An 18,122-nucleotide genomic window follows, 5' to 3' on the forward strand; every position below is an offset into this window, starting at 1 on the left:
TGGGAGCTGGAGGTGTGGTTGGAGAGACACTGGATCCAGCTTGGGAGTGGAGACACAAAACACAACAAGCTGGACTCCCGAGAGAATGGCAAATCAGGGCAACTTCAGGGAAATGCAGAGGCAGAGATACGCCAAAGGAGAAGAGCAGGAACTAGATGTGAGGATAGAAAGGGCCACACTCAGCCCATGGTTCTCAGAGCTTCCTTCCCCACCTTCGGCTCACCCACTCCTGTGTCTCAAAAAGGGGCAGTGTGGAGGTAAATTTCCACTGGCAGGCTGGGGTGAGGTCCTTCTCTCCCCTTCCTGTGAGATTCCCCTTCCTAATGGGCATGAAGAATCCGGCTCTTATCCGAAGGTCAGAAGGCTTCCTGGCAGCCCTACTGTGTCAGCCGTGGTCATGGTCATAGTGCATCAGCAGCATCACCACTTCCCAAACCATCACCACCATCATCACCCATACCACTCCCATCAGCACCCTTGCTAGCTTCCCCATCACCATAGGAGGGTCTGGGAGGTTGCCCTTGCTGGCTTCCATCTCTCCGCTGTTCTTCCTTGTGGTTGTCTTAGACCCTAGATAGATGGATTTTTAATAGTGTGATATACTATCAAAGGGAAGACCCTAGAGGGATTTTATTCATTTGTTTAAAAAGTTTACTGTTCACTGCCAGTATGTATCCATATGGTTGACTTTTAAAAGATTTATTGAAAAAAATTATTTCTTTATTTTCTCTATATGAGTGCATATATACCACATCTATGCCTGGTGCCGGAACAGATCAGAATGTGTCACATCCCATAGAACTAGTGGTACAGTTGGTTGAAAGCTACCATGTGGATGCCGAACCCGGGTCCTCTGCAAGAGCAACAAGTGCTCTTAACCACTCCATTTCTCCAGTTCCTTAAAGATCTTTTTTGTTTGTTTGGTTGGTTTTTTGGTTTTTGTTTTTAGACAAAGTTTCTCTTTGTAGCTGTCCTGGAACTCATTCTGTAGACCGGGCTGTCCTCGAACTCACAGAGATCCTCCTGCCTCTGCCCCCTAAGCCCTGAGATTAAAACTGTGCACCATCACGCCCGCATAGCGATTATTCTTATTTTAAATTACTTGTATCTGTGTGAGGGTGTGTGCACACAAGTACAGGTACTCCAAGAGGCCAGAGGCCAGAGGCATTGCATCTCCCTGGAGCTGGAGCTACAAACAGCTGTCAGCCACCCAGCATAGGTGCTGGAGATTGAGTTCAGGTCCTCTGCAAGAATAGTATTTACTCTTATTGCAGAGCTGTCTCTGCAGTCTTCAGATTTGTATGTGTGGGTCTTGTGCCTCATGTGATTGGCTATTTAGTCCCTTGTTTCACAGGGGAATCCCTTTGTGTTAATTAGGCTTTGTTGTTGCCATGCTCAAGTAACTGACAGGAGCACCTTAAGGTAGGAAGGATTCGTTTTGGTCTATATTGGCATGATGGTAGGGAAGTCAAGATGGCAGTTTGTTACACTGTATCACAATTCGTTTGTTACATTGTATCCACAATCAGAAAGCAGGGAGAGATGAATGCTGCTGCTCACCCAGCTTCCTCCTTATTTGAGAATTTTACACATGTATACAAAGTATTTTGATTTTTTTTTTTCGAGACAGGGTTTCCCTGTAGTTTCTAGAGAGTATTTTGATTTTTATGCCCTCCAGTTTTCTACAGATTCCCCCCCAGTATATGCCCCACTCATATTTCATGTCCTTAAAAAGAAAACCCACTGAGCCAGATTAGTGTTGTCCATGTGTGCATAGGTGTGGGGTAATCACCAGATCCTGGAAACCTCCCCAACCAGACAGTAGCTCCTCATTAAGGGGTGGGCTTGGAGAACATTCTCCATCCTGCCCAAAGTTTGGTTCGCTTGACCTTGTACAGGTAACCATTGCAGGTATTAGTTCAGGAGCGCAGTGGCCACCACATGTTGTGTAGGTAACATTTTCACAGCGTTCTTCCCATCCTTTGACTCAACATAAAGGGGTTTAGCAATGCCATAGTCCTAACATTTACTGAGCACCTACTATATATCAGACATCAGTCTAGGCACTGGGGATACAAACGAGTTAACTAATGTTTACTTATGGAGCTGGGAGCTTTAATTTGTGAGAAGAAGCAGATAAGAACCAACAAACGAGTGTGTGGTAGGGAAAAAAGAATGCCAGAGACAAAAGTTATTCAGGACAAAGTGGTCTTTAAAAGGAGAAAGTCAAGGAGATAAGGTTAATCAGGCACGCCTTTAATCCCAGCACTCGGAAGGCAGAGGCAGGCGGTTCTCTGTGAGTTCAAGGCTAGCTCCAGGACAGAGAAACTCTGTCTCGAAAAAAATAAAAACAAAAAACCAAAAAAAGGTTAAACAGGCAATGAAAAGGGAACTAGGGAACAAAAAGTCCCTAGGTATTAAGATATCTGGTGGCCGGAGATGGGGTTGGGAGAGGAAGGGAACTGGGGTTGGTATATAAAATGAAAATTTTTTTCTTGGCCAGGCGGTGTTGGCACACGCCTTTAATCCCAGCACTCCGGGAGTTTGAGACCAGCCAGGACAGGCTCCAAAGCTAGGAGAAACCCTGCCTCAAAAAAAATTTTTTTTCCTTAAAATAAAAAAATAATGGTACAACTAAATGCCCCTTTACACAGTAGTGTAATATGTTATGAGTTCACTATTTTTATTTGTAAATATAATTTTAAATGAATAATCAAATATGGTTAAAATGGAAAAAAAAAGGCATCTGGCATTCTGAGGATAGAGGCTAGTGTGGTGGCAGTGAACAGCAGGTATCTTGGAACACCCTGGGAGGGTTTGGGAAAGGCGTGTGACACAATATGACTTGTATTTTAGTGGACTGGGCTGACTCTTGCGCGGGACACCGACAACAGGACATCACGTTCTTAAACAGAAAGGCCAGGCTGGGGGTTATGTCAGCTTCCCAGTTGTGAGAAGCTTTGACAGCAGTGGTATAGCAGCCCAGAGGAAGTGGGAGATACTGGGTAAAATGTAAAGGAAAAGCCAAGAAAGTCTGTTAAGACAGTGCCTTGAGAGATGGGTGGTCCTGGCTCTCCAAGGGAAAATTATGAAGTAGCATTGTACCACTGATTCTGTAAAGCACTGGGGACTCGTGGCTTGGCTTCTGGGGACTTTATCATCTCAGTGCAGAGGGGAAGCAGCTGACATTCCTGGGCCCTTTTCAGTCAGGCACTCTGGCTGGAATGCCGGAAACCCAGAAGGCTCCAGGCTCTCAGAACTCGACCTTATAATTTAGTCCTTGCAATAGGAGGGTGCCTGGAAGAGATGAGTCTGGCTCCTCCTCTGTATTCCTGCTCCTATCCTACACACTTTAGGGTGGAGAAGCAAAAGAGGGATGAAGGAGTTCAGACACTCAAGAAACAGAAAGGGGCAAGTCCCCTGAATGCATGCTGTGCTGACAAAAAGAAGTCAGCAGGATGGAAATCTCCAGAACCTCCGGTGTCTACAAGTTTGCTTCCATGATGGTTCTGGGCAGATCCCCTCCTCCTAAGGGTGTAACCAAACACCCTACTTCAGAAGAAAACACTACCTGCTTTTAAAGTTAAACATATCTTAGCCTGTGGTTTCTGAGCCACATACAGCATAGGGAGCTCCCAGAAAAGACGATGAAAGAAAATCCTTGAAATCTGGACACAGGAGCCCTGTGAAGCACTGCTTGTCCCACGTGGCTCTGCAAACGGCATTAGCTACCCTTTCTTCAGAGACTTGCTATGAAGTCAGCATCATACGGTCTAACTCCTGCAATCCCCACCATGTGGCGAACCCAGTCTTATTATTATTCCATTTGATTGATGAAGTCACTGAATTTCAGGGACACCGTGTTCTACAGAAGGTTCTGGAACCGAATGTGAGCTCAAGTCAGCTTATTCCAGAGCCACAGTCCCCTGCCCTTTGCACCTGGGTGTTGTGTGGTGTGTGTGAGCACGCGTGTGCATGCCCATGAGTATAGAGGCCAGAGAGAACCTTAGGCATCATTCATTAGACACCTTCTACCTCTTTTCTTTTCTGAAAGACAGGGACTCATCATGTAATGTAGGCTGGCTAGCCAGGGAGCCGTGAAGCCTGACTTTAAGTATGTGTGTATGTGTGCATGTGTACGTATGTGTGTGTGTATTGTATGTGTATACGTACCTACCAGTGCACAAGTTCATGTGTACGCATGTGGAAACCAGAATGTTTCAGGTGTCCTGCCCTAGGGTTCATTCCCTTGAGACAAGCATCGCTCAATGAACCTGGGGCTAGGCTGGCAGTCAGCAAGCCCCAGTAATCACACTGTCCCCTTACCACCTGGCCCCCAGCACTGGGATTCCACTCCCTTGCAGCCAGGCCTGGCGTTTTAAGTAGGTCCTCGGGACTTGAACTCAGGTCTTCTCACTTGTGCAGCAAATTCTCTTACAAGACATCTTTCCAGTCTTTTATTTATTTATTTATTTATTTATTTATTTATTTATTTATTTATTGTGTTTTGAGACAGGGTCAGGGTTTCTCTGTAGCTTTGGAGCCTGTCCTGGAACTAGCTCTTGTAGACCAGGCTGGCCTCAAACTCACGGAGATCCATCTGCCTCTGCCTCCCAAGTGCTGGGATTAAAGGCGTGTGCCACCACTGCCCGGCATGACATCTTTCCAGTCTTGGTATGACCTTTAACATGGGCTCTGGGGATCAAACTTGGGTCCTCGTGCTTGTAAGGACTGTCACTCTAGCCTGCCACTTATCCTTCCAGTGCTTAGCAGATAAAAAACCGAGAAACAATTCCATTCCCACCTCTGCCCTGTGCGTGTAACTCCTTAAACAGAGCAAAACAGAGCAAAAAAGCTAAAGCTCATTGATTATTTTCACTAACAAGTGAGTGACTGCTTTCTCCAAAGGACATATTAATTAATGTCATAATAAGAAAGCTTTAGATAAATGCTTCACAGAAAAGGTGGCCCTCAAGGTCACAGAGTTTGGTGGCAAAGCCACGGCTCAAAAAGCAGACAGTGCTGCTGCCTCCAGGCCAGAGTTTTGGCTGTGTTCCAGCAGGGTGCCCTGAATTACTGACCCTCCCCCACCCTTTTAACACAGAGGGTGAAGGAGGGTCTCTGTACATCAGTAATTATAAGCACGCTTGTACTTAGGTATATATATATATGTGTGTGTGTGTGTGTGTGTGTGTGTGTGTGTGTATACGTATATATACATATATATGTGTGTATATATATACACACATATATATAGTGTGGGCCCCAACATAGATAACTATTTTTCCTAACTAGACTGGAACGGAGTCACGAGGAGTATTTAGACACAGCTTACACGGTCATCCTTGAAGGGCAAGATCCGATGTTTATTCTCCCAGTTTATATGTCATCCCCTCAATTGAGCGGGAAGACGCATTAGGCTGTATCCTAGGTAACCAGGTGAATGGCCTCTTGTCACATCTGCATCCACCTGTGTGCGAGTGTGCTAGCTGTCACAGAGTCCATGAATTAGCATCTCTATAAGACATCCTCCAAATTACGAAAGGAAGGAGCACCAAACATCCTGATCAGTTTCAGCCAACACCTCTCCTCAGGTGATCTACATTAATAACAAAAGAAAATAGGAGCAGCACTTCCAGGCTGTTGTTAGGCTGAGACAGCTTGTCTGCAAAGCTAGGTGACCACCTTAGACCGGGCCTATGGCTCTTGTGCCATAACGAAATATGGGCCTACACACACACACACACACACACACACACACACACACACACACACACACACACACACACACACACATATATATATATATATATATATATATATATATATATATATATATATATATATATATCAGGGTTTCTCTGTAGCTTTGGGGCCTGTCCTGGAACTTGCTCTGTAGACCAGGATGGCCTTGAACTCACAGAGATCCACCTGCCTCTGCCTCCTGAGTGCTGGGATTAAAGGCCTGTGCCACCACCGTCCGGGGCAGTACTTAGGTTCTTTTAAACAGGGTAGTTCTGAACCTCTTATGACAACCCAGCTTTTTGTCTTGTCTGTCCCTCTGTCCTGCAGGCTGAGGAACCCTGTGCTTTGTTGCAGGAGGAGGCTTCTGCTATAGATCCTGCTGTTCAGCCCATGAAGGGGTGTTCTCTTCTGGACAGAGCAGATGATTTCACTAGAGCAGGTTCTAGTGCAAATTTAAGTCACTCTGTTATTTCCCCCACAACAGCGACTCCTCTGCTTGCTTTCCTGTCTTCTGCAATCTGCAGCCTCTCCACCCAGCTCATCTCCACACGCAGCATACACCCTTCAAGTCAAGACAGGTGTCCCCAGCTCACCCCACTTCCGCCTCAGAAATAGGTTTCCTGTTCTCCCACTATGCAAATACATTCTCCAAATTATTCTTCGTTCTGCACCCCGTGTGCGGCTCAAGGTTCGCTTTCCAAGTTCTCTTCACATTTATAGCCTCAGTTCTTAGAGTTTGGCCCTTAGCATGCTCCCCAGACGTTCTGCAGATCCCATGATCGCGGGCGCACATGTGCCCATTCAGAAATTAAAGGTAAGCAATAAAAAGTGTGAGGAGCAATGGCTGTCTTTAAGGAAGGTATCTCTAGCAGTGTCCAGGTATCTCTCTGGCACACAGTGGGCCTTCAGCACAGGAGACATACAAGGCCTCCTTGCCATTGCTTATGCCAAGAGAGGTACTGGCATAAGACAGCCAAAGAATAGAAGTGGTGGCATTTGAACAGGACTTTAAAGACGGGAAGGTTTTTGTTTTGTTTTGTTTTCTTCTCTCCCCTCTTATGCAGATTGGGAAGAGGTTACAGACAGAAGAAACTTACTTCCTTACTTCTGCCAGGCACCCCTCAGGACTGCATCAGAAGCCAGACGGGTGTAGGGGGTGAGTGAGCCCCAGCACCCGAGCCCCTGACTACTAAACTAGAGAAACAAGGGATCCGAGCTGATCTTGAGCAAGTTTGTTCCCCAGGCCCTCATTTCCCTTAAAGTTAGAGATGAAGTCGCTCAGGCTTCAGAAGCGCCAGCAGTAGTTTCAGAGCCTGGCTATGTGTGACTTTGAAGCATTCTATTAGGGCTGAGGATCCGTCCGTTTCTGTCTTATAAAATGGGCAAATATAATCCCAACGTTCGAAGGCTTTTGCGAGGTTTCAGAACCCATATAAGCTGATAAGCCGGGTCCTGGCGTTTTTATATTAATTTTTTTTCTTTTTTACAAACGTGGAAGCAACAACCTTGACCTATGTCCCTCTAAGTGTGGGTGCTGGTGGCTTCCCTTCACTCAGTTTAGAGCCTGCTTGGAGGAGACTGTATGGTACCCCAAATAAAAACAGAGTCAAGGGGGCTGGGGAGAGGGCTTGTCTACAGTTGATTGGCCCGGCCAAGAGAGCCACTTAGTAATTCAGTTCCTTGGACAAGTTGCCGTCCACCTCAAAGGTGATTAGGTGCAGTCCTTCGAGCCTAAAAACCCTCGGGAAGAGACTAGGCTTGGTCGCGGGCATGCAGGATTGCCTTGGGGGAAGGGTGACTGCGGATTCGCCAAAGGCAAGAGGGGCTTCGGGTCCCCACCCTCCAGAGCCATGCTCCCCGCGGCCCGTGGCCAAGTGGGGCTCAAGTGGGGCCCAAGTGGGGCTCACTCTCAGCACAGCGCTCAGGGTCAGCCCCGCCGACTCCACTCGAGGGTAGTCCGGGCACTAGAAGGCTCGGCCACCCCAGCAGCCGCGCCCAGCCTCACCCAGCCCGGCCCCACCCACCCTTCCTCCCTCCCTCGGTGGGGTCGCGGCGAAGGGAGGAGGGGCGGCGGCCGGCTTGCGTGGCAGGCGCTCCGGCTGGGCTCGGCCTCCCTTCCCGGGAGGCGGGGTCGGCGCCGCGGCGGCGGCTGAGAAGTCAGGCCCCCATCCTCCTTCCCGGCCGGCCTCTTTGCTCGCCGCCCCACGCTCCGGGCCGCTCCGACGCCGCCGCTCCCGCGTGCCGCCAGCGCTGCCCCTGCGGGAGCCGGAGCCAGCGTCCCGGGCCGTGCGCTCCACTCGCTCCGCTCGCCCATCCCGCCGCCACCGCCGCCGCCATGCCCTCGGCCAAACAAAGGGGTTCCAAGGGCGGCCACGGCGCCGCCAGCCCCTCGGACAAGGGCGCCCACCCGTCGGGCGGTGCGGATGACGTGGCGAAGAAGCCGCCGCCGGCGCCGCAGCAGCCGCAGCCTCCAGCGCCGCACCCGCCGCAGCAGCACCCGCAGAATCAGGCACACCGGGGCGGCCACCGCGGCCGGTCCTCGGCCGCCTCCTCCTCCACCACCGCCGCCGCGTCCTCGGCGTCCTGCTCGCGCAGGCTTGGCCGGCTGCTCAACTTTCTCTTCTACCTCGCCCTGGTGGCGGCGGCCGCCTTCTCCGGTTGGTGTGTCCATCATGTCCTGGAGGAGGTTCAGCAGGTCCGGCGCAGCCACCAGGACTTCTCCCGTGAGAGGGACGAGCTGGGCCAGAGCCTGCAAGGCGTCGAGCAGAAGGTGGGTATCCCAGCTTTGGCCGGGTCGGGACCGCACTCCTGCTCTCCTTGAAGGGGCCATCGTCCTTTCCTGCCTAGGCCCTGTGGCTAGCGGTGGGACCCCAGATCCCTAGAAGCCAGGGCGGCCCCAAACTCGCTTTGTTAATGGTCCTGGAGAGGGACGGATCAGGCTGCGAGGATGGCCAGACCATCGGGGGAGGGTGGACCAAAGGCCTGTCACAGGACATTAGCTGTGACCTGTAAGGAAGCAGGCAGGCTCCACGGAGCCCATTCTTTTTGCATTAGGAACCGCTGAGTGGGCAGAGTTGCCTGAAAAGGAAGCTGGAAAGGAAGCCAGCGCATCCCTGGAAGCCTTTGGTCAAGGCTTCACCTCGGTTCTGCCAGTGGGAGTCATCCGAGCCAGTTTTTAATAGACCTAGAGCTTTGGGGAAAGGAAAAGCTGGTGAGCTTAGTCATTAGCTAAGTTCAGATGAAACGGTGTCTATCTTTAGGCCCCTTGTCCTTAGCTGGGCCAATGGGCCCGTGTGGGGGCCTTTGAAGTAGCCTACTCCAGCTTGAGAGGAAACACAAGGCCAAAGGCATCAGGTCACATCTATGGGGTGTGCAGACTCATGTATTTTATTTTCCAATCCGTAGCGTTAACCCTGGAGGGAGGAAGGGAGGACTCAACAGTTCCGATTCCATGTTCCAGACCAGAATATTGAGGTTCAGAGACATAAAGTGAGTTGACCAAGATCCCAGTTGACTGAGTTACAGATTGTCTAAGAAAGTCTGGGTCCACCGTGTGATGAAAACCCCCTAGCTAGCTGTTTCAGGAATGGCTGTACCCAACTCCAAGGACAAAATTGCTTAGCTTCCACACATCCAGCCCGAGGGTAACCCCCCTTTCCTCCCATGCCTCCTCCCTCCTGCCCCCACCATCCTCCACTATATCCTTGCTCAATGAAACTCAGTTGCTGGACGGAAACAAAAAATCCCGCCACTTCTGAGCCCGGAACCACCGCCTCCTTTTCCCAGCATGCTGCTTACCCTGCCAAGTCCCTAGTTTTGTTGAGTGTGCAGCGCTAGGAATTTCCTCCGAAGACGGGAAGAGCAACTAGAATGAGTCAGCCTGTGAAGTGGTGCAGGCCAAGGGAGGTGACTTCTGAGGGAGTCGAGTAGGCAGTTCTGCTGTGTGTGCGGAATATCGGAGCACCCTAAAGACACAGACACCCTGCAGGAGCCTCGTCGCCAGCTCCTGCTTCCCCGCTTCCATCCACCCACCTGCTCATCAGTCATAATATTTATCGAAGCCTGATAGTTGTTGCATGGCTGTGTGTGGGCCCTGGGGAGGATATGCAGGAGAACAGGGCACAGAGCAAGCCTGTAAAAGAGACACACTAAGTAGGTGTGAGGTGGTGGGTGACTTGCTTTGGGAAGAAAGAGTTTGTGAAACTTCCCTGGGTCTGTATCTGGGTGGTCGGGACGGTGCAGCCGTCAGAACTCTTGGGAGGGAGACTGGAAAGAGCTTACAGGTAAGGGGACAAGGTGGCTAGCCTTTCTGTGACAGAGCGGCACTCAGAAAATAAGGAGAAGTTGGAAATTGAGGCCCACATGGAGGATGTCTTGAATCCAGGTTGGAGAAGCTGGGTGTTTCCTGTGCTGCCTTGCTGTCTCTCGATTGGTCGCCCCCTTCCCTGTAGCCATAGCTGTTCTCTCTGGGCCTCAGTTTCTCATTCTGGCACCATCAAGATTTGAAAGAGTTGGGGTTGGAGATACGGGGGATGGCCCAGTCAGTAGTGTTCGCTCTGAAAGCCTTAGGTCTTGAGTTTAGCTACCTAGGACTCTTGTAAAAAGCTGGGCCTGGCAGTCCACACTTGAAATCCCAGTGTTGGAGAAGGCACAGACAGGAAGATAGCTCTGGAGTTCACTAGCCAGCCAGTGCGGCCAAATCAGTGTATTTCAGCTCCGGTAAGAGACCCTGTGCCAAAGAGTAAGGTGAAGAGCCGTGTCAACGTCTGGCCTTCACACGTATGTACATCCACGTCCCGCAGCTCATTCACATGGATATGTACTACGTACACGAGAGCACAGACTTTGCAGGAATCTTCACGGCTCCAAAGCTGTTGAAGCAGTGACCTCCCTTGGAAAGAGGTAATGGTGTTCTCAGCCTGCTGTTCAGGCATCATGTACATGAGTGGCTATACCAGAGGACCATGTGGGCGGGTCAGCCACAGCCCTAGATAAACCCCCGTTGCCCTGGTCCATCTCAAGGCTCCCTAAAACAGTAGCTGGGTGGCTCAGGCTGGTAGGAGCAGGTTGTTGAGAGGATCTGCTATTTGTAGGGAGTGAGTCTCTATTTGGGTTTTCTCGTTTTCTCATCTTGGGTCTGTGAAGAAGAGCCAGGGCTTGCTTTCGGTGGTGGCAACCCTCTAGGCATCCTTGGGAATAGTTCAGCTCCTAAAGGAAGCAGACGTTCTGGGATTCTGATGCCTGGCTCCACCGCTTGCACGCCGCGTATGGCCTACCGCACGGTGAACATCTCACACATTCCAGAAGAGCAGGCATCAAACGCATATTGTTAGGAACGCTTTGTGCACGAAGACTAACAACCTACAGTGCCCTCAGTAGGGGAGGTGCTGGCTTCCTTTGGAGGTTGGGAATGGTTTCTGATCCAAATCACCTCCTAGCCGGCTGTAAATAGCCAACCTGGGATTAAAGAGGAGCCAGGCCCACCCAAACTTTATCAGGCATTGCTCTGAATTCCCTCATTCTTTGGCCCATTGAGAAAACACGGAAGTGGCCCTGCCATGTTGCAGGTGCTGGGCTCACCCACTCATGCTTCTATTTTAAGTGCTGTGCTTAGAACAGGAAGGCATTGTGATTTACTAACCTAGTTTTAGAGGTCACCTCTCTCTCCTGCCTTCACTCTGTATTCTTTATGTCTCAGGTTGTATTTGGCTGGGGAAGGAAATTGTCTACTTTCTGGAGCCCTTGAGAACCCCATTTTAATCTGTCTTTTAAAAAAAACCTCAGACTTGGGACGGGGGACATGAGTATGATTTTAGTTCCTAGAGCATGGGGGGGGGGGTGAGCTCTGGGGCTAGAGTATCCTGCGTGCATCCTTGCTGTGCCCTTAGCTTCTCCTCTCATCTTTTGGTGTTGAGTGGAAGGTACTGCTAGGATTCCCTGAGTGTCTGAGGAGTTTAGGATAAAGCCAAACCGTGATAAAGACCGTAGCTACTATGCATTGAGCATCCAGGAGTTAGGCGCTTATGTGTTCAAACTCACTTAGTTCTCACTGTGACAATACTGTGAGTCAGGTGTATGGCTCTTTATTTTATTTATTTTTCTCACATTTTTTGTAAGATAGGGTTTCATGTAGTCCAGGCCAGCCTCACTGTGTAGCCTAGGATGACCTTGAACTTCTGACCTTTTTATTTCCACCTCAGGCATATGCTACCAGATCCAATTTATTAAGTACTTGGGCTTGAATTTCGGAGCTTGTGAAGGCTACCAGCAGTCTATCAGCTAAACTATATGCCCAGTCCCAGCCCGTGTGTGTGTGTGCTGATTTCACTCTCTTGTACTGTTTTTAAATCAAGAGAACCACCCCCCTCAAGATTTATTTTTGTTTTGTGTTTAGTGTTGTGTCTGCATGTATGTATGTGTGCATGCTTGGTGCCTGAGGAAGCCAAAAGAGGATATCAGATCCTGTGGAACTAGTTACAGACATTGTGAGCAGCCGTGCGATTGCGGGGGAATTAAACTGTCTGGAAGAGCAGACAGTTCTTTTAACCACTGAGCCATCTCTCCAGCCCCTGAAAACTCTTTTTTTTTTTGGTTTTTGGAGACAGGGTTTCGCTGTGGCTTTGGAGCCTGTCCTGGAACTAGCTCTTGTAGACCAGGCTGGTCTCGAACTCACAGAGATCCGCCTGCCTCTGCCTCCCGAGTGCTGGGATTAAAGGCGTGCGCCACCACCGCCCGGCGAAAACTCTTAAATTTAATCTAGAATATCTGTCTTCCTCCCTTTTTAAAAATATATTTAATTGTTGACTATTAATGACATGATTTATCCTGCAGACCCCTTCACACTGGGTTTATCTGGTAATAACCTTATGGCATCATAACGAGTCTCTGTTACGTGTTCCAGAAATGGGGAGTTGGGCCTAGGGACTTACAGAATCAGGGCCACACTGCTTATTCTTCTTATTCTTCTTTCCTTAAATTCACTGCCCCCCCCCCCCATGACACAGGTGTCACATCAGGATAAGGCCTGCCTTTTTGATCAGCACAGACGCTCAGTGTGTTAGGCCGGCTTGTTAGGAGGCCTGCGCTGTACCTCATTCAGAATGGAGTCCGTGTAGAGTGGATGTGTAGCAACAAAGGTCACAGCGTGTTCACAAAAGCCAGAGCGCCCTGAGGAATCGTTCGGCCTGCTGCTTGTGTTTTCAAACGAGGTCACTGATGTCCAGGGAGGGCAGTGATGTCCAGGGAGGGCAGTGATGTCCAGGAAGGACACTGGCGTCCAGGGAGGACAGTGGCTCGCCAAAAACCACACAGCTGGATGTGGCCGGCATCGACCTAGACTTGGTCTCTTTGCTTTGTGCCTCAGGTTCTTTCCTAAGCAAATGTGTGATAATCAGTTGCACGTGCTACAAAGCCAACCCTAAAATAGTAGAGAGAGGGGAGAGAGAGGCGAGGAGAAGAGAGAATAGGAGACCAAAAATGCTGATTGACCCAAACTAGAAAGCTCAAGAGTAGACTCGCAGGCTTAGCTGTATTCGGGGATCGAGTAAGGGATCTGGCCTGTTTGAGCTGTCTCCCTGAGTGTTGTCTTGTCTGATGAATGGATGTTGACCATTCATTACTGGGTGCTGGTCTGAGCAGCTCCAGGCCTCCCTCATCCAGTGGGAAAAGGTGTTGCTCACCTCATCAGCCTACCTACCTCTTTCCCTTCCCTGGCTCACCATGTTGGCGGAGAGGTAGGCAATGAGAGAGGCAGACGGACCTTGTTGCCTGGCTGGGTTGGGTAACGAGCGCGCTTGTTACTACAGCAACCACCACATAACTACCTTTGGAAGGAGAGTGCTGATGGGGAGGATACAACAGAGCGCAGAAAACAACGGGTATACAAACACGCCAGAAACGGTCCTCTGTGGCTAACATCTGGATTTGCTCGTAGGTACAGTCTCTGCAAGCCACGTTTGGGACTTTTGAGTCCATCCTGAGGAGCTCGCAGCATAAGCAGGACCTCACAGAGAAGGCTGTGAAGGAAGGGGAGAGCGAGATCAACCGTATCAGCGAGGTCCTGCAGAAGCTGCAGAACGAGATTCTCAAAGACCTGTCGGACGGAATCCACGTGGTAAAGGATGCCCGAGAGCGCGACTTCACGTCCCTGGAGAACACCGTTGAGGAGCGCCTGACGGAGCTCACCAAGTCCATCAATGACAACATCGCCATCTTCACCGACGTACAGAAGAGGAGCCAGAAGGAAATCAATGACGTCAAGATGAAGGTTGCCTCCCTGGAAGAGTCTAAGGGCGAGCGCAGTCAGGACCTGGAAATTCTGGAGAAAGCCCTGAAGGAGGTACAGGCCTCTGTGAAGTCCAGGGAGAGGGACATTGAAGCCCTGCAGAGTTCCCTTCAGACCATGGAGTCTGATGTCTACACAGAGGTCCGGGAGCTAGTGAGCCTCAAGCAGGAACAACAGGCGTTCAAGCAGGCGGCCGACTCAGAACGCCTGGCTTTGGAGGCCCTCACAGAGAAGCTTCTGCGGTCTGAAGAGTCCTCCTCGCGCCTCCCAGAGGACATCAGGAGACTGGAAGGGGAGCTGCAGCAGCTGAAGGCCCAGGCCCATGGGGCAGAGGAGGACATCGTCTTTAAAGACTCCAAATTGGTGGATGAACTCCAGAGGCAGATTGAGGGCCTAGGTGCCAGGCTCCAGTATGTGGAGGACGGAGTGTACTCTATGCAGGTGGCTTCTGCACGCCACACCGAGAGTCTGGAGTCGCTCCTGTCCAAGAGCCAGGAGTACGAGCAGCGCCTGGCTGTGCTGCAGGAGCAGCTGGAAAGCCTGGGGTCCTCCTCCAATCTGGCCGGTACAGTGAGGAGCCTGGGGGAGGCCCAGCTGACCATGGCCAGCGACTTGAAGGAGCTGCAGCACAGCGTGGGCGAACTCCCCGGCACCGTGGAGTCGCTGCAGGAACAGGTACGCTCGCTCCTCAGCCAGGACCACGCCCAGGCCACGCCTCCCCAGGACTTCCTAGACAGGCTCTCCTCCCTGGACAACCTGAAATCCTCCGTGAGCCAAGTGGAGTCGGACTTGAAAATGCTCAGGACTGCCGTGGATAGTTTGGTTGCCTACTCTGTCAAAATCGAGAGAAATGAGAACAGCCTGGAGTCGGCCAAGGGCTTGCTGGATGACCTGAGGAATGATCTCGATAGGCTGTTTGTGAAAGTCGAAAAGATTCATGAAAAGATCTAAATGAACTGCGTGTGCAGGGCACAGATTTATAGTCCAGTTTCTTACGACCAAAAACAAAACGAAGACCGATGGTTTCCTCACAGGTGCCCTCCCACCAGCCTGTTGCCCCTCCCCACACGGAAAGCAGTAGACACGTGTTCTGTGCCCGGTTAATTTATGTGCAGTTATTGCCGCTCACCTTTGATTTCTGAAATCCTGTTTCTGCTTTTGGTTTGGCTTCGTAAAGGCCCAGCCCTGTGCAGAAAAGGTGACTTTTAGGAGGAATGTGTCTACTGTTAGGGAGAGGACAATGGCTTTAACTGGGGATTAACAGGGAACAGATTAACCTTAAAAAAAAAGAAAAAAAAGAAATCCTGTCTGGCTGACCGATTTATAGTAAAACACAGCAACAACAAAAAATGGGGGGTGGGCAGGCATTTTTCTTTCTAATTGTCTTTAAGGAAAATTAATTTTACTTTTTTTTTTATATATATACACTCAGCCAGAGTTTTTATGTCTCTTGTCTTCCACTTAGAAGTGGTAAAAACTCATAGATGTAAGCTCTGAAGGCAAGGAGGAGAAAAAGCCCCCAGAGCCTTCTGCTTGAGGGTCACTCTCAGAGGTGCGGTGCCTTTCCCATCCTGAGTCTAAGCCATAGCAAAGGTAACAGGTTCTGAACGTGAGAAACAGCACCCTGAGGCCCAGGGCCCTTCTGTTCCCACCTGAGTCAGCACGTTGGGAGGGGTAACCAGGTGAGTTTGGAGTTCTAGAGGAGACACCTTTGTGTTGTGATGTATAAGCTGTACTTTCTGCAAAGGATTTGGGCATCTCCCTGGGAGATGGGGGCCAGATCCTTTATCATCACCGTGTTCCTGAAGAGTCTCCTGTCACCTGACCCCATCTGTCAGTGAGGATCACGTGTGCTGCATCTCTGTCATGGTTCTTGGTGGTACCCTTGCCCCTTGGGCTGTTTGTCTCTGATGGCTGCCTTGCCCCCCCCCCCCCCACACACACACCAAAAAAAAAAGGAAAGAAAAAATTTTAAAAAAAGAAAAAGCTGTAAAGAAAAACAAGGTTTGTTAGTTTACTGTGAAAAGGACTCTACGGCTTATTTACAGTATTTTTAATTCTTAATAAACCCTTGAGCTTTGTTATGAATTCAGCGGTGATGATGTGTTTCATCTGCGGGAAGTACTCGGGATTAGAAAATCAATAGATTTTTCCCAAGACTTTTTAAAATGTAAAGTTTTTTTTTTTTTTTTTTGTTTTTTTTTGTTTTGTTTTTCGCGACAGGGTTTCTCTGGCTTTGGAGCCTGTCCTGGAACTAGCTCTTGTAGACCAGGCTGGTCTCGAGATCCACCTGCCTCTGCCTCCCGAGTGCTGGGATTAAAGGCGTGCGTCACCACCGCCCGGCTAAAATGTAAAGTTTTAAAAGAGTTACTATCTGGGGGAGGTGGTGTGTGCCGTGGCACACGTGTGAATGTCAGGGGTCGCGGCCTGTCAGGCTCTGCCGCCCCAGGTTTGTATGTTCTGTCGGCCTCTAAAAAGGTCAGTTCCTAGCCATGGCTGATGATCTCAACATGACACCGTTAGCCTTTTCCTCAGGGAAGTGGGTGAGGACCTAAGAGACCGGCACCTGTCTTTGTATGACTTCCTAGCTGGTTCTAGTGTGTAGTTAGGGTGAGCCACTGTCTTGGAAGTATCGTAGGTGGCTGATGCACCCCTGGGCATTTCCTGTGAACCCCTGAGCCCCCATCTACCACCTGATAAAACAGATGTTGCTTATTTTGTACCTGTGTGTAGGCATGGGTCGTATATGTGCTGCCGGAGATAGCTGGAGAAATGGCTTGGCGGTTAAGAGCACTGCCTGCTCTTCCAAAGGTTCTGAGCTCAATTCCCAGCAACCACTTGGTGGCTCACAACCATCTGCAATGAGATCTGGTGCCTTCTTGAGGAAAAGACCTGGTCAGTCGTCCTCATCAACTTAGACCCTGAAACCCAGTATGGACAAACTCAACACAACCACAGGGGACTCCCAGTTGAGCTCAGTGGAGACCAGTGTCTTGGAGGAGCTTTGACGTCTTCACCTCTGTGGTACACAGTGGTACCTCAGTTTGATCCCATCTGCCTGGTATCTTCAGATGTCTGGATCTTGTCCCGCGCCACCCACAGCGTGACCGTCATGCCAGGCAAGCCCATCTTCTGTTTTCCCTGGGTCCCCTTTTCCTCATCAGCGTAAGATGATACAGTTCAGACCATTGGCTCTCACATCCTAAGATGAATCAGGGTCACCAGGAAACCGTATCAACATGCAGCTGGAGAGAGCGCTCAGTCAGTAAATTGCTTGCAGCCCATGCCTGAGGAGCTGGATTTGGATCCCCAGCACTGTTATAAAAAAGCTGGGTTAAGGGAAACTCCCAGGAATCCACAAGGACGGCCCCAGCTAAGACTCCTAGCAACAGTGGAGAGGGTTCCAGGACTGGCCTTCTGTAATCAGATTGGTGACTACCGTAATTGTCATCAGAGAGCCTTCATCCAGTAACTAATGGAAGCAGATGCAGAGATCCACAGCCAAGCTCTGGGAGTCCTATTGAAGAGAGGGAGGAGGGATTGTAAGAGCCGGGCACCTGCATTTTCTGGACAGACAGGGAACCTCCTTGGGACCAACCTAGGACCTCTGCATGTAACGGGGAACCAGGGACCTTCACATCACTTAAGCCAAAGCTTAGGTATTACTTGCTTCCCACTTTCCTTCCTGTGTTGGCCAGTTTAATGTCAACTTGGCACAAGTTAGAGTCATCAGAGAGAAGGGGGTCTCAATTGAGAAAATGCCTCTGTAAGATCCAGCTGTAGGCATTTTCTTAATTAGTGATTGATGGGGGAGGGCCCAGCCCATTGTGGGTGGTGCCACCTCTGATGGTGATCCTGGGTTCTATAAGAAAGTGGACTGAACGAAGTTGAGGTGATCTCATAGGCCGAAGGCAGTGCCGGCCTCAAAGCCACTGCCGCAGACAACAGAGGGCTCAGTTGCTCGGTCCTCTCGCTCGGTCGCCTAGGGGACCTAGCAAGCAGCCCTGAGGCGCTGAGAATGCAGAGGGGGAGCTCCTTGGTCCAGCCCAGCCCCATCTAGTAGCAGGTAGTGGAAGCCTTTGGTGCTGCCTTC

At 50.2% G+C, this 18,122-nt stretch overlaps 1 protein-coding gene across 1 annotated transcript; it reads left to right on the top strand.

Moving 5' to 3' along the window:
- Positions 1-7,943: 7,943 nt before the first annotated feature.
- On the top strand, positions 7,944-16,121 carry Ckap4 (cytoskeleton associated protein 4). The gene is made up of 2 exons (XM_038314869.1): positions 7,944-8,515; positions 13,679-16,121. Exons 1-2 carry the CDS (start codon positions 8,081-8,083, stop codon positions 14,978-14,980), a joined length of 1,737 nt encoding a protein of 578 aa, XP_038170797.1. The 5' UTR covers positions 7,944-8,080; the 3' UTR covers positions 14,981-16,121.
- Positions 16,122-18,122: the final 2,001 nt, after the last annotated feature.

The sequence above is a fragment of the Arvicola amphibius genome, chromosome 17 (genome assembly GCF_903992535.2).
Source record: "Arvicola amphibius chromosome 17, mArvAmp1.2, whole genome shotgun sequence".
Classification (NCBI taxonomy): Eukaryota; Metazoa; Chordata; class Mammalia; order Rodentia; family Cricetidae; genus Arvicola; species Arvicola amphibius.

Bases quoted from the DNA above. Each gene is read 5' to 3' on its own strand.
- Ckap4 (XM_038314869.1), top strand. From the start codon at position 8,081: ATGCCCTCGGCCAAACAAAGGGGTTCCAAGGGCGGCCACGGCGCCGCC. The intron at 8,516-13,678 runs GTGGGTATCCCA...ATTTGCTCGTAG, and splicing joins TGCAAGGCGTCGAGCAGAAG to GTACAGTCTCTGCAAGCCAC.